Source organism: Olea europaea, unplaced genomic scaffold (assembly GCF_002742605.1).
Source record: "Olea europaea var. sylvestris unplaced genomic scaffold, O_europaea_v1 scaffold3730, whole genome shotgun sequence".
Taxonomy (NCBI): Eukaryota; Viridiplantae; Streptophyta; class Magnoliopsida; order Lamiales; family Oleaceae; genus Olea; species Olea europaea.
The window spans coordinates 4841-18774 of record NW_019256637.1 but is presented as its reverse complement, the minus strand read 5'-3'; the positions used below and the strand labels follow the sequence as shown (position 1 = coordinate 18774).

At 36.5% G+C, this 13934-nt stretch overlaps 2 protein-coding genes across 3 annotated transcripts; both read right to left on the bottom strand.

The window, feature by feature from the left end:
• Positions 1–5397: 5397 nt before the first annotated feature.
• On the bottom strand, positions 5398–8955 carry LOC111386793 (60S ribosomal protein L30-like). 2 transcript variants are annotated; one of them, XR_002701324.1, is made up of 6 exons: positions 8845–8955; positions 8624–8729; positions 8427–8528; positions 5794–5862; positions 5570–5706; positions 5398–5538 (listed from the first exon to the last, which is right to left on the bottom strand). XR_002701324.1 is itself a non-coding variant. In XM_023011268.1 (5 exons), exons 1-5 carry the CDS (start codon positions 8863–8865, stop codon positions 5666–5668), a joined length of 339 nt encoding a protein of 112 aa, XP_022867036.1. In that variant the 5' UTR covers positions 8866–8955; the 3' UTR covers positions 5404–5665. The 2 variants fall into 2 exon arrangements, 1 of the variants encoding a protein (XP_022867036.1); XM_023011268.1 differs by having other exon boundaries at positions 5404–5706.
• A 912-nt stretch (positions 8956–9867) lies between these two features.
• LOC111386794 lies at positions 9868–13928 on the bottom strand. The gene is made up of 5 exons (XM_023011270.1): positions 13476–13928; positions 12821–13382; positions 11534–11731; positions 11294–11445; positions 9868–10881 (listed from the first exon to the last, which is right to left on the bottom strand). Exons 1-5 carry the CDS (start codon positions 13800–13802, stop codon positions 10342–10344), a joined length of 1779 nt encoding a protein of 592 aa, XP_022867038.1. The 5' UTR covers positions 13803–13928; the 3' UTR covers positions 9868–10341.
• Positions 13929–13934: the final 6 nt, after the last annotated feature.

Genomic DNA, 13934 nt, shown 5'->3' with positions numbered 1-13934 from the left:
GAGAGTGAGTTGAAAAAGGCTATGAGCGATAATAGGCAAATGATATTGTTATTGTACAAGGAGTCCCTCCTCAATTTTGCGGATTCTAACACATCCCTCCCTAGTTTGGTTAAGTCTTTATTGCAGGAGTTTGACGATGTGTTTCCTGAGGAGATGCCAAGTGGATTGCCATCAATCAGAGGCATCGAGCACCAGATTGACTTTGTACCCGGAGCTGTCATACCGAATCGACCAGCTTACCGAAGCAATCCCGAGGAGACTAAGGAGCTTCAAAAGCAAGTGGATGAGTTGATGAGCAAAGGTTATGTCAGGGAGAGCATGAGTCCATGTGTTGTACCTGTTTTGCTGGTGCCTAAGAAGGACGGGACTTGGAGAATGTGCGTGGATTGCCAAGCTATCAACAACATCACGGTAAAGTATTGTCACCCAATACCTAGGCTAGATGATATGCTTGATGAGTTGTATGGTGCTTGCATTTTTAGTAAGATTGATCTTAAGAGTGGGTATCATCAAATNNGGAGGGTGATGAATGGAAAATGGCGTTTAAGACTAAGTATGGATTGTATGAATGGTTAGTTATGCCGTTTGGACTCACTAATGCACCGAGCACTTTTATGCATTTAATGAACCATGTTTTGCGTGTTTTTATTGGAAAATTTGTTGTAGTTTATTTTGATGACATCTTAATCTATAGCAAAAACCTAGATGAGCATTTAGAACATTTAAATTTTGTGCTTGTTGTGTTGTGAAAGGAACAACTGTACGCTAATTTCAAAAAGTGCACGTTCTGCATGGATAAAGTTGTTTTCCTAGGATTTGTGGTTAATGCTAACGGGGTGGAAGTCGATGAAGAAAAGATAAAAGCTATAAAAGAATGGCCAACACCTAAGACTATAACTGAAGTTAAGATTTTTCATGGATTGGCTAGTTTTTATAGACGATTTGTAAGAGATTTTAGCACCATAACCACACCGTTGACTAAAATAGTAAAGAAGAGTGTAGGTTTCCATTGGGGAGAATCTCAAGAAATTGCATTTGGCACAATTAAGGATAAGCTATGTAAAGCACCTGTTTTGGCATTACCAAATTTTGATAAAACATTCGAGATTGAGTATGATGCATCAGGAATAGGTATAGGAGCAGTGTTAATGCAGGAAAGGAGACCTATTGCTTACTTTAGCGAAAAGTTGAGTGGGGCAGCATTGAATTATCCGACATATAACAAGGAGCTGTATTCACTTGTTCGAGTATTGGAGACTTGGCAACACTACTTATGGCCAAAGGAATTCGTGATACACAACGATCATGAATCTTTAAAGCAATTGCAAGGTCAAGGTAAGTTGAACAAAAGACATGCGAGATGGGTGGAGTTTATCGAGACATTTTCCTACGTCATCAAGTACAAACAAGGTAATGAAAATATAGTTGCTGATGCGTTGTCTCGAAGGTACGTGCTTTTAAATTCATTAAGTACTAAATTACTTGGTTTCGAACATATTAAGGGCATGTATGAATTTGATTGTGATTTTTCTAGTATTTATGCTTCATGTGACAAAGGTGCATTTGATAAATTCTATAGGCATGAAGGATATTTGTTTAGGGAAGATAAGTTGTGCATTCCTAATTGTTCTTTGCGTGAATTATTAGTAAGGGAAGCATATCGGGGTTCAAAAGACTTTAGACATGTTAGGGGAACATTTTTATTGGCCTAAAATGCGACATGACGTAGAACAAATATGTGGAAAGTGCATAACTTGTAAAATGGTTAAGTCTAAGGTTCAACCCCATGGTTTGTATACTCCTTTGCCTGTACCTAGTGAACCTTGGGTAGACATATCTATGGACTTTGTGTTAGGTTTACCTAGGACAAAAAGGGGTCGGGATTCAATATTTGTCGTGGTCGATAGGTTTAGTAAGATGGCGCACTTCATACTATGTCATAAAACTGATGATGCTACTAATATTGCAGACTTATTCTTTAGGGAAATAGTATGTTTACATGGAGTACCTAAAAGTATAGTGTCTGATAGGGACGTGAAGTTTTTGAGTCATTTTTGGAGTGTTCTGTGGAGTAAGTTAGGAACTAAGTTATTATTTTCTACAACTTGTCACCCACAAACAAATGGACAAACTGAGGTAGTTAATCGAACTATGACTATGACTCAACTACTTAGGACAATGATCAATAAAAACCTGAAATCATGTGAAGAGTGTTTACCATTTATAGAGTTTGCATATAATCGAGCTACACATTCTACTACTTTGTTTTCTCCTTTTGAAATGGTTTATGGTTTTAATCCACTAACACCTATGGATTTAATGCCTTTGCTTGTGCATGAACGAGGTAGCTTGGATGGGAAACGAAAATCCGAGATGGTGAAAACACTCCATGAAAAGGTCAGGATGCAGATCGAAGAGAAAGGAAAGCTGATTGCATCAAAAGCAAATAAAGGAAGAAGACGCGTTACATTTGAGCTTGGAGATTGGGTCTGGGTGCATTTCAGAAAAGAGTATTTTCCAGAACAGAGGAAGTCAAAATTGCAACCACGAGGCGATGGACCGTTTCAAATCATCCAGAGGATCAATGACAATGCATACAAAGTGGATTTACCAGGTGAGTACAATGTTTCGGCTACTTTTAATGTATCTGACCTCTCTCTATTTGATACAGGTTTAGATTTGAGGACGATTCCTTTTGAAGAGGGAGGGGATGATAAGATCCAAGAGTCGAGCCCGACGAAGGCAAGTGCGAGACGAGACCCATTGATAGTCGATGGCGGACCAATGACGCGATCAAGGGAAAAGCAAGTTAAACAAGTGATGGGATTGCTCGTTCAAGAAACCATTGATGGAACCATGTTCGGGACTCAAAATGGAGCAACTTTCATGTTTGAGTCGAAGGTCGAATCAACTTGGATCAATTTGTTATCAAGCAATGAAAGCAGAGGCTGAAGACAACACCATGCGGCCGCACAAGCAAAACCACATGTGGCCGCACACATGCATACCGAAAACCAAAAGACTAATTCCTGTTGAACCATGCGGCCGCACCAGCCTAAAAAATTGGCGAATTTTCTATTTTTGGCCGAATTTCCTAGTTTCGATAGAATTCTTATGAAATCAAATTATTACCATAATTTGATGGTTTTGGACGTTTTTATTTATTAGTACAAATAGGAGATTACTTTCAATTGTAACAACTTTTGAACTTTTAACTTTTGAATCAATATTATAGAGAGAGAAATTTCTTCTTTCAATTTATTGTTCTTCTTGAACAATCTTGGAATTTATCAAGATTCAACTTCTTGTGGCGTTCTATCAATCGGATTGTGGGTTCTTTTAATTGTAATCAAGGGGTTTTAGGTTTTTCGCTAATCTAGGGTTTCTAGGTTCAATTCTTGGGGTTCGAGAGCATAATTTATTGTATCTTTTGGGATAACCAATTCGACGCCTTCCACCACCAACATCGATGCCGTTACAATCAAAATCAAGCTCCCATGCACTACCACCATCTTCAACTTACATTGGCATTAGGGTACTATGTTTCTTTTAGGTTAACACATAAGCATATTCCAAATCCCACAAATATCGTCATTATCATTAAAATAACAAGTATATTACTTGAATTTTGCTATTTGTACACTGATTTTTAAGACTTTAATTGACACTTGCATTGTTGTCAAATGTCAATTGGATGAAAATAATAATTGAAATTTAAAATGTCTAATAGGATAATGACACATAATAAAGTGTAAACTAAAGTATACACCATGGTGTACATGTAGCAAGATTCATATTGCTTTTAAAGGAATACACTAGTTAACACTATCATAACTCGACATATCCTACTCAAAAATAACCTAACACCGTCAATTGACACCTTTAACATTGTTCTAATAATCAGAATCAAGCTCCCAAACACTATCACCATATTTCTAATCCCAATAATACAACCATCTATATTAAGGTAACACATGTATTACTTGTAAAGTAACATACATGTAACTACTGTCATGACTCGACGTATCCAAGCCCTAAACAACCTAAGCACCATCAATTAGTTGTCCTTTTTGCAGCTCTTATTCCCTGACCTGTTGGGGCACGTTCGGCGATTTACCTCCCTCACAAAACTCTAGGAGCGGTATACACCATGGTGTACATGTAGCAAGATTCATATTGCTTTTAAAGGAATACACTAGTTAACACTATCATAACTCGACATATCCTACTCAAAAATAACCTAACACCGTCAATTGACACCTTTAACATTGTTCTAATAATTGGGCTAGCAAAAAATTTATAGTACATCAAAAGCCTACTGTAAATTTCCTAAAATGCTAGCCCTGATAATTGGATTGGCAATAATAGCATTATTCAAAGTAGGCTTAATGGATAAAAAAGATGGAACAGTTGTTGGATATTTAGAACACCCTATCCATTGAGATTAAGAATGGTGTAATCTTTTTGTACGTCGTATGCCTACTTTATAGACAATGATGAAATTATCGGAGGTGATGTTCCTTTAGAAGGGTAGAATTGAAGTACAGTGTTGAACAAATAGGTGTATCTATTGAGCTCTACAACAGCAAACCTTATTAGACAATAAATAAAGGAGACGATTTCCTCATAGATTATTAGACAATAAATAAAGAAGACCCTTTTAAATGATGTTTTTAGACCTACAATGTCAAAAGAAAAAGAAATTGTTATAAAATTGCAAATTAACGGTCGTACCAATTTTTCCACAAAAATGCCGTTACTATTTTAGTCCAAAAATTTTCATTTTGGCTCAACTTCTCTCGAAGGAAAAACAAAATATAAACCTCCATTTGGATAAAAATTTATAAATAATTTATAAAATCAATTAAAGTGGATCATTAATTTCTATCACATATTAATAATTATTACACATTATTAACACATTTCATGGAATTCACTTTACGATTCTTCTTTATAAACCACCCCGTATGGTACCCATTTTTGTAAGAATGAAAATGAAAAATATAGTCGTTACAAAACCCACACAAGAGATAGAATGTCAAATACATTGACTTGATATGATAAATAACAATCATATTTTTCATTTTTATATCCAATATCCAAAGAATGAAAATCAAACGAGGTTGTCCACACGGCGACTAAGTTTTTGGTAACAAAAAATAGAAGTACCAAAGTCGATGTAGATGATGGTACTACTTCATGAAACGAAAATCACGAGTTTCTATAGTATCAATCATTGGCATCGCAAAAGACGACAAAAAGATAATATGATTCTTGCATTTTTCGCGTTAGCCATTCACTTGAAAGAACAAACAAAACCCAGGCATATTAATATCATTTGATATTCCGACTCTCCAATATTAGATAGCAAACAAGATGCAAAATCATGCTTAGGCATCAAGAAGAAGAAATTGCACGTCTACTAATCACGTTCAATTGCATCATGAAATGGGAATTGTGACAGGCACCAGCCAGGTTAAGAAATCAAACTGTGTTAGCCAATAAGGAAAACACCAAAAATTAAAATATAGATTAAATTTTCAAAACTAAATTAAAATATAGATTAAATTTTCAAAACTCGATGAGTCCTCTACTATCATTTAGAAACAAGAAACACTTGAAGAAGTCCAAAATGACCAATACAGAAAAGATAAAAAGAATCTTCTCAGTGTTCACCGGGAAGTGACTTAATGATGTCCGAGTCACCTAAATTAGAAAGTAAAATTATTGTCAGGATAACATAAATAATGGGGGGTGGGGGGAAGAGACAAAAGCAGTATAACTTTGAGGTACCTGGATCGACGATGCTTAGGCATGAAACACGGAAGTATTTGCCACATGCAGTTCCCAAGTCGACATTATCTAGAAAGGAGACGAAGACACTTCAGCCCAAGCAAGGCAAAAACAAAAAGTAGTGAATTCTTGTCTAAAGAAAAAATAGTTTACTCTCATCTCCAAGTACAGTTCTTAAGATCTATACATTGCTCACATTCCATTCACAATTCCTCAAAAAAATCACTAGATTAAGTCATACAACCATCCTCATCCCCAACACTTATTTGACTTCAATTTTTAGTTTTTTAAGTGAATTTGCCCACCTTTTTGGAGTAAAAAGTCAAAACCACCTAATAAAGGTAAAAGATGGATTTAGAACTCTGCATTGTAGACAATCCTCTCAGCAAATTCTTTAAAAATTATGTTCGAAGCGATGGCTTCAACATTAGTGAGAATTTAAGCTTGGATAGAATTCAAATTCATGTTTTAGAAAAGACACCATGGATAAGAAAAGATATTCGACAGAGATTTAAACCCATAGTTCTCTAATAAAACAAATTGTTGAGCGTGAGATCATCTCAAGTAGTACTTAAATTGGTATGATTTTTTCCATCACTGGGTATATATAAGAGTTAATGGATCTGGCTAAGGATTAGAAATTTATAGCATTAAACATCCAAAAATGTACAAGGAAATTGTCATCGAACAAAACAATTCCAGTTTGTCATAATCCAGACTTCAACTTCCCTTGAAAACTGGACATTTAATAGACTTGTTAATTAAACGATCAGTCACTAACTTTTACCTTTTGTAGTTGCTCATCCAGAATTAAAAGGTTATCCATTACTCACATTTAAACAAAGTTACTAATCCATCACCCATATCAATTCCATCCATCTACCTAGGCACAAAAATCCACCTAGCTAATGGAAATCCTAGTGGCCACTAATGGTGTTAAAAATTGACAGCTTGGAAAAAATAGACTCCTTGAAAAATTGGGGGTTTTCATTTATCTAATTTTTCCCTAATTTCAACACGGCCTTTTCTCCATTTCATCCATCAACCAATTAAACGCTAGCTCACTAATAATCAGTACTCAATTCAATCAATAAGCAACAATGGTAGAGCACTTGGCCCTCATTTTCAGAACGGAGAAGGATCGGGTTAAATGCCCCTTTTACTTCAAGATCGGCACCTGCAGACGTGGCAACCACTGTTCCCACCTCCAACATCGCACCACAACCTCACCACACTCATTCTCAAAAATATGTACCACGACAGGACATGATAACCCTTGGTGTCGATAACCAGGTAAGTCTATTGATCTCAAGAAGACCCAAGAGCATTTCGAGCATTTTTATAAGGATATATTTGAAGAGTTCAACAAGTTTGGCAAGTTCAAGACACTCAATGTTTGTGACCCTGCATCTCAAATTTTCTTATCAAATAAATTACTTTCCTGGGATTTTTCTTCCTCCTGCAATTTAAGCTTTCCTACTAGCTTCTTCGAATTCATAAGATTTTGCTCCAGTCGTCAGCTTTCTTTTGAGGGCATTCTCTTGTGACATAGCTTCCATTTTTTAATTTTTAACGTAGATACTAAAGAGATAGAATTTAGGACCTCTTACATAAAGAATGAAAGCAATGTAGGAAGGATCATACTCATATACAGACATGAAAAACAGATGGTTAACAGATGAATTCCAGTAAGCAAAAGGTTGGTTTCATTTCTCAACAAACTTGGTAAAGAGATTGTTTCTTGATTCAGATTCAATTGATGAGAAGCTGATTTGGGGATAAATTTGGGGGGGAAGAAATTGATTTCAATTTGGCTGTGAAAATAGGGGAAATTTAGAACTGGATGGACATGGAAAAGATAAAGAACAATTCTTCCCATCTTAAGAGAAAACACTTCTGAATTAATTTTATTTTGTCCAGCCGTCATTTTTAATACTATAGGTAGCTACGTAGGATTTCTATATGCCGTGTGGAAGTTTCTATCCATGTAGACTAACGGAATTGACATGGGTGATGGATGAGTAGCCTTGTTTAAATGTTAGCAAGCACGTGGTAACCAAAGGTAAATGTTACTGATTGATCATTTAATTAACTCACTTGTTAAAGCTGTTCAGATCTAACCATCACAAGCCCATAGCTCACCGTCCAAACGCACAATAGAAACATTGCCCATTTCACCCCTCCACATAACACAGATTTCATATAGTTACACAAGTATCAGATGTGCATATCCTAAATGTAAAAAGTTTCTATTTAAAATACCAAGTTGATATTATTGCTCGTTTCCTGCCAAACATTCCTTTATAAAACCATTCTTGTATGGATAGAAAAGGATCCGATATCCAATTGCATGAAATCAGGAAGAACAATGATAGGCTTTCAACCGTGCCTTGAGTTACAGAAAAGTCTACTTATACCAAACAAGTACCTTTTCAAAAACCATATAAAATCGAGGTATGCAGTATGCTTAGATTAAAACTAATTTTAATTAAAAAGAAAAACCCACCACAAGCATATCAACACAAACATAAAATTATAGCGGCAAATCAGTACTTACTAAAAGAAAAATGTAAGGCATAAAATGAAGCAAAATTCAGAAAACCACAAAAATTTATTTAAAAAATAAGGCTTACTTCCATTATAGTGGTGTACTCCAACTTTCGAAAGCATGGCATAGTACTCGATCTCAGATTTCCTTAGTGGTGGACAATTGTTTGATATCAGTATCAGTTTTCCTGTCACCATTAATTCCCCAAAATCATGATTCACATTTACAAAAACTAAATATAGCTGTTAACGTATGATTTCAATTTTTCAAAAATGAAAAAACCTTTGGAGTTACGGAGAGTTTTGAGCACAGTCTTGTAACCAAGGGTGTATTTTCCACTCTTCATAACAAGAGCCAGCCTGTTATTGATGCTTTCATGAGTCTTCTTCTGCAAAACAAAGAAAATCAGAAAAAGAAAAGAATCAAGACAGTTTCAATCTGAAGAAAATAAAACAGAAATTATAAAACAGATCAAGATCTGACGAAAGACAGAGCGAGATTACAGTTTTCTTTGAAGCAACCATGGTGAAGAGGCTACGGCTAGGGTTTTAGCTGAGACTGACTGGTGGAGAGCGAAATGAAACCCTAGGTCAGCCGGGAAAATTTATTTATAAATGGAAACAAAGGCACGTGACCGTCTTCTTAATGAAAATTCCACAATTAGTCCACAATCTATTTTCTAAGTAGCAAGTTAGTCCTCATTATTTCAAGAGGAACAAGGCTATATATAACTTTTTTCAACTTCTAATAATAGTTGAACAACCGATCTTCAATAATTGAACCAAGACTCAATTCAAATTTTTAAGCATTATTTTTATTTTAAAAGCAAAGCACGACTTCATACAGACAGACATGCCACGTGATTTAATAATTTGAACCAATTATACAACTATAATGAAAGATCGATGACCAAATTTCCACTGAGTTAATTAAGTTGGAGACCACATGTATCTTGTCAAGAATAATCTTACTTGTATATAATCGAGTCACAATGTCATATAATTATTTACATATAGATAAGGGATCAAAAAAATAATAGAGATATTTTTGTTATTTCATCGAAAAAATTCTGACAAGATCGCATCTCACCACATTGTGTTTATATAAAGTTGTAAACCAATATTTACATGTAGCACAACTGTGTTACCAATTGCATTGCATTAAACATGCCTTATGGCCTAGAGGTTAAATAATCAATTTTATTAACAATGAACCGTTCATGTATAAAAAAGGTTAAACCCTAACCTTAAGGATCCCCACCACCCCTGCTCTGAAGTATCGTGAGAGAGGTAAATCACAGATTATGCCTTCAAGGGTACAGGGTGAAAAACTGATTGTACACTTGCACTTGCCCAAGAGCCAAATACAACATATACATGAACTGTTCATGTATATGTTGTATGCGTGATATACTATTAAGAAATTTATAACGGTCCACAAGAATTTCTGCCGCCGGTAGCGAGGAAAAAAAAAATTAAGAAATCAATATTTGACGTAAACAAGAAAACATCTGTGCCGTCTCAAAATTCAACCACGCAACACACATTCGACAGAATATCATACCATCAAAAACTTCATTGTCAACTTACGAAATAAAAAATCCCTAAGCACCATAATAATAATGATCCTTGGTCTTAAATACAGAAGTACGAAACCAGATGATGTTCTTAAATGTCTCTCATCCATTGGAATTTCGGATGCGGATAGGGGCATAGAAAAATTGGTAATGCCAATTTGGTCTAGAAAGAGAATGTGCCATAGAGCAGTATGTAACCCATAAATGAAAACTTGACCAAGGCACAATGCATAAACTTCCAACTCGAATCTCGATTGTAATCCTTCAAACTGGCAAACAGCATCTCGAGTAACTGGAACATCCTACATTCAACACCTGCAGACCTGCAAAGACGCAATTACATGATACTTCTAACCATTATCTTACATACTAACCGATCCATTTTAAATCGAGGAGGAGCTTTGCTAAAAGTACAGCCTAATCTCTAATGCTGTGCATTCTTCCCCTGTGCCTTGAGCTTTTCTGCAACTTGTTCATCGGACAATGGTAAGTAGTAGATTCGTGGGGTCGATTTCGTTTTCCTGAAGAGATCATCCAAAGTGACAATTGGGGGGTCAACTTTCTCGGCAAGTGGAGGCGGTGGTGGCGGAAGATTAAGTCGTTCCCTTGCAGGGAGTGGCTGTTCCCTTTGCAGGGGTTCCCTTTCTAGTTGTGGGCGTTCCCTGGCAGGGAGTAGGTTACCCAACGGTGGTGGAGGAGGAAGTGAAGGAGGTGGAGGAGGATGCTGCCTCTGAACCTGTTGGCGTGGAGAAGGCTGGGGGGGTTGCACATTGGGTTGCACAGGAGAAAAGTTAGGAGGAGCACCACCTGAAGGAGTTGCAGGAGAAAGGGGAGGCGCCTCAACCCGTGTTTTAACTTCTTGAGGATCAACAAACTCGGCTACCAACAAGCGTCCCCCATTTGAAGGCCACTGGAGATTGTAAACTGCATTACGAGTTTCTACAGCTTCTTCAACAGAAGAATACTGCATACACGAAGCAAATACTAGTTATGGGATCTATAGAGCTGTTGATGAATGAAAGCCAGCTCAGAAACAAGTCCCTAAATAGATAAATCTTCATACTTTAACCAGTAAAGTCATCACATATAATTTCTCAACCTAGTGCACAATTAAACAGAAAAATACTACACACACAAAGCAATTACTAGTTATCTAATGTGTATATGTGTGGATGAACGAACACCAGCTCAGAAACAAGTCCCTAAATTGATAAATATTTAAACCAGTAAAATGGTTAAATATTTAAACCAGTAAAATGGTCGTGTATAATTTCTCAACCTAGTGCACTGTTAAATGTCAACTTAGACTCCCAAAAGGAGAGGAAAAAAATGAAAAACAACAGAGTCCCGGGAGAAGAGAGGGAAATCAAACATACAGAAACATAGCAATGGGTTTTGATGTGATCCATCCAGAAATTGATGATTGTGCCCCATTTTCCAAGGAGTTCTTGAACCGCTTTCAAAGTAAAAGGGCGCAGAAAATTATCAATTCTGAGAGCAGTAGTGTGAGGCTTTGCTGATGGTGGAACTGCCAAAATATACAACATATTAATTCTGTTCAGAGAATAAAGTGATGCTCTTAAAAACAAGATACAGGAAGAAACATGATAACTTACCCACACGCTCCTTCAGCATTTCTTCACTGGCTGTAGAGTCAGATCTAGAGAAGCTACGCTTGAAAGCAGGCTTAAATGGATCCTTAGGTGTGATAGAACCAACTATACTACCACTTTGCGGTTCAGGAACCTTGAGTGCTTCTGAGTTCCACCTTCGCTGCCTCTTTACAACGTCATTGTTTCCAACTGCTCCCTGATCTGTAAGGAGATCTCATTAAATAATTTTCATACCGCAGGGGGAGCCATAAAAGATTCAGAAATCGCAATGTTACTGCTATACTGGAGTTTCCAAGCCATCAATAGTTAAAGGCAATCATCTATAATGGCATTCAAGCAGAGAGAAGCTGCCTAATCCTATGCAACAGCTTCACTTGTGTGGTCATCCAGACAATTTTTGTATAGTGCTCTTTCATATTAATTTATTTAGCCCAGCCTCATTCTTTAGAAAATCATTTTTCAACAAACTCATTTTTTACCACACATTCTCCAAATAAAATAATTTTACACGTAACTCCAAAAAATTTTCGAACTTTTTAATAGCACATTCTCCAGAAAAATAAATCACAATTCCAAAATCTATTAATCCAAAAAAGGAGGCTCAAACAAACCCTTAACCTAGAGAAAAGTAGTTACAAAGTAATAATACCTTAATTTGGGAAGTAGTGAATTTGGGAAAACATACATCAAAAACATGGTTCAGAATAACAGCCATTTGCACCACAAAACCCAACCAAGCATAACTCCTAAATTCTTAACTTGAAGGAACTCTTTGGTGAAACTTTAAACGTTTGATGATGCTAGAAGGTAGGAGCATAAAGTGGGGACGGTTACTTCCTCGACAATAAGAATTATAGAGTTAATAGTTCTCCAGAACATAAAAAGGCCATATATTGCTACACTATTTATCAGCTCAAGTTTCACATATCACAAGTCATTTTCACCTCCCAAATAAGAAAAAACATAAATTGACATTCAAATCTTTCATCCCAGCTCCTGATGTTACTTTTCCTCCGACTCAGTTTCTGATTAAATTAGAAGCAACTGAAAGGAAGGACATATTGTAGACTATGAATATAAATTATACCTCTTACTATCTTAAAGATCACTTTCACATAGTCTAAGTACAAAAGACCACGTTTTTAAACGACACATCAGTTGTCACAAACCAAAAGCAGAAGGGTTTTTTAAAGGGCAAATACCTAAAATGTATGAGCCTAAGGTATTCTAAGCAAATGAGAACATCATAAGCAATGAAGTAGAAAACAATCAAGGTGTAATGAAGCTTACCAATAGATTTTCTTTTAACGGATGTCGGAGCAGATTCATTCTTGCTTCCAAGATTAAAAACTAAAGGCTCGGCTATGTTATCATCACCAACAACATCAACACAATCTTCCTCGTTCACAACAGGCATTTCAGTTTTCTCACCTCTTTCTCTCATTTCATCAAAGTTAGACTTAGAATCCATCTGTTCACTCTCCAATATATCCTCCTCTTTCATAGTTGGCATTTCAGTTTTGTCACCTTTCTCTCTCATTTCATCACAATTAGATTTAGAATCCATCTGTTTACTCTCCAATACATCCTCTTCCATGGAACCATCAACAGATGTTTGGTCTAAATTTAACTTTTCATGAGAACCCAATTTTCCAGCATTATTTTTCATGAGAGTATCTACCTTTTCAACATTGCTGCCACCTGTCTCTTCCACAGATACCTTGTTGTCACGTAACTCTTCAACATCTACGGAATAGGATTCACCACCATCAGGGACAACATTGCTGGATAATGACTGCACCATTTCAGGCTTAAGTTCTAGGAAATTGACATCATCAGTAACTACATCAACCTTTAATTCATTTTTGTCAGTAAGGGAGACAGATTCAGTACAAACAGAATCAGAAATTACTTGAACCCTTAACTCAGAGTTGACCTCAGATACCTGATAGTTTATATCAGCAGAGTTGAGCTTCGCATCCACGTGAAGGGGTTTCGAGCCATCATTTTCAAGTTGCATCTCTGACTTCCTGAATTCAGTCGGGATTTCACAATTTTGAGCACTTGACCCACCCAAAGGTACCACAGACGCACCACTTTCACTAATCTCAGACACCTGACTATTTGAATCAGAGAGGTTCAGCTTAGCATCCTGCTGAGAAGAGTCGTCGTCATCCATCTGTGTAGTTGAATCTTCATTCCCATTGTTTGTTTCGTTGCTGTTTAAGGGTTGCACATCAAATGCTGTCACAGATTCCAGCCTCTTGACCATGACATTGGTTTCTGAATTAGTAACCTGCTCCCTTTCCCCCCAAGCATAATCACTTCCATGGATTATTTCCTCTTCTAGTTTTCCTTTATCCAGTGTTCGTTTGATATCATCAACCTCATTCTCACACACGCC

Bases quoted from the DNA above. Each gene is read 5' to 3' on its own strand.
- LOC111386793 (XM_023011268.1), bottom strand. From the start codon at position 8,865: ATGGTTGCTTCAAAGAAAACT. The intron at 5,863-8,426 runs GTAAGCCTTATT...TCTCCTTTCTAG, and splicing joins AGTACACCACTATAATGGAA to ATAATGTCGACTTGGGAACT. The intron at 5,707-5,793 runs GTACCTCAAAGT...TTTCTAATTTAG, and splicing joins CCTAAGCATCGTCGATCCAG to GTGACTCGGACATCATTAAG.
- LOC111386794 (XM_023011270.1), bottom strand. From the start codon at position 13,802: ATGGTCAAGAGGCTGGAATCTGTGACAGCATTTGATGTGCAACCCTTA. The intron at 13,383-13,475 runs GTATCTGAGGTC...AATGAATTAAAG, and splicing joins CTGCTGATATAAACTATCAG to GTTGATGTAGTTACTGATGA. The intron at 10,882-11,293 runs GTATGTTTGATT...TCGTGTATGCAG, and splicing joins AAACCCATTGCTATGTTTCT to TATTCTTCTGTTGAAGAAGC.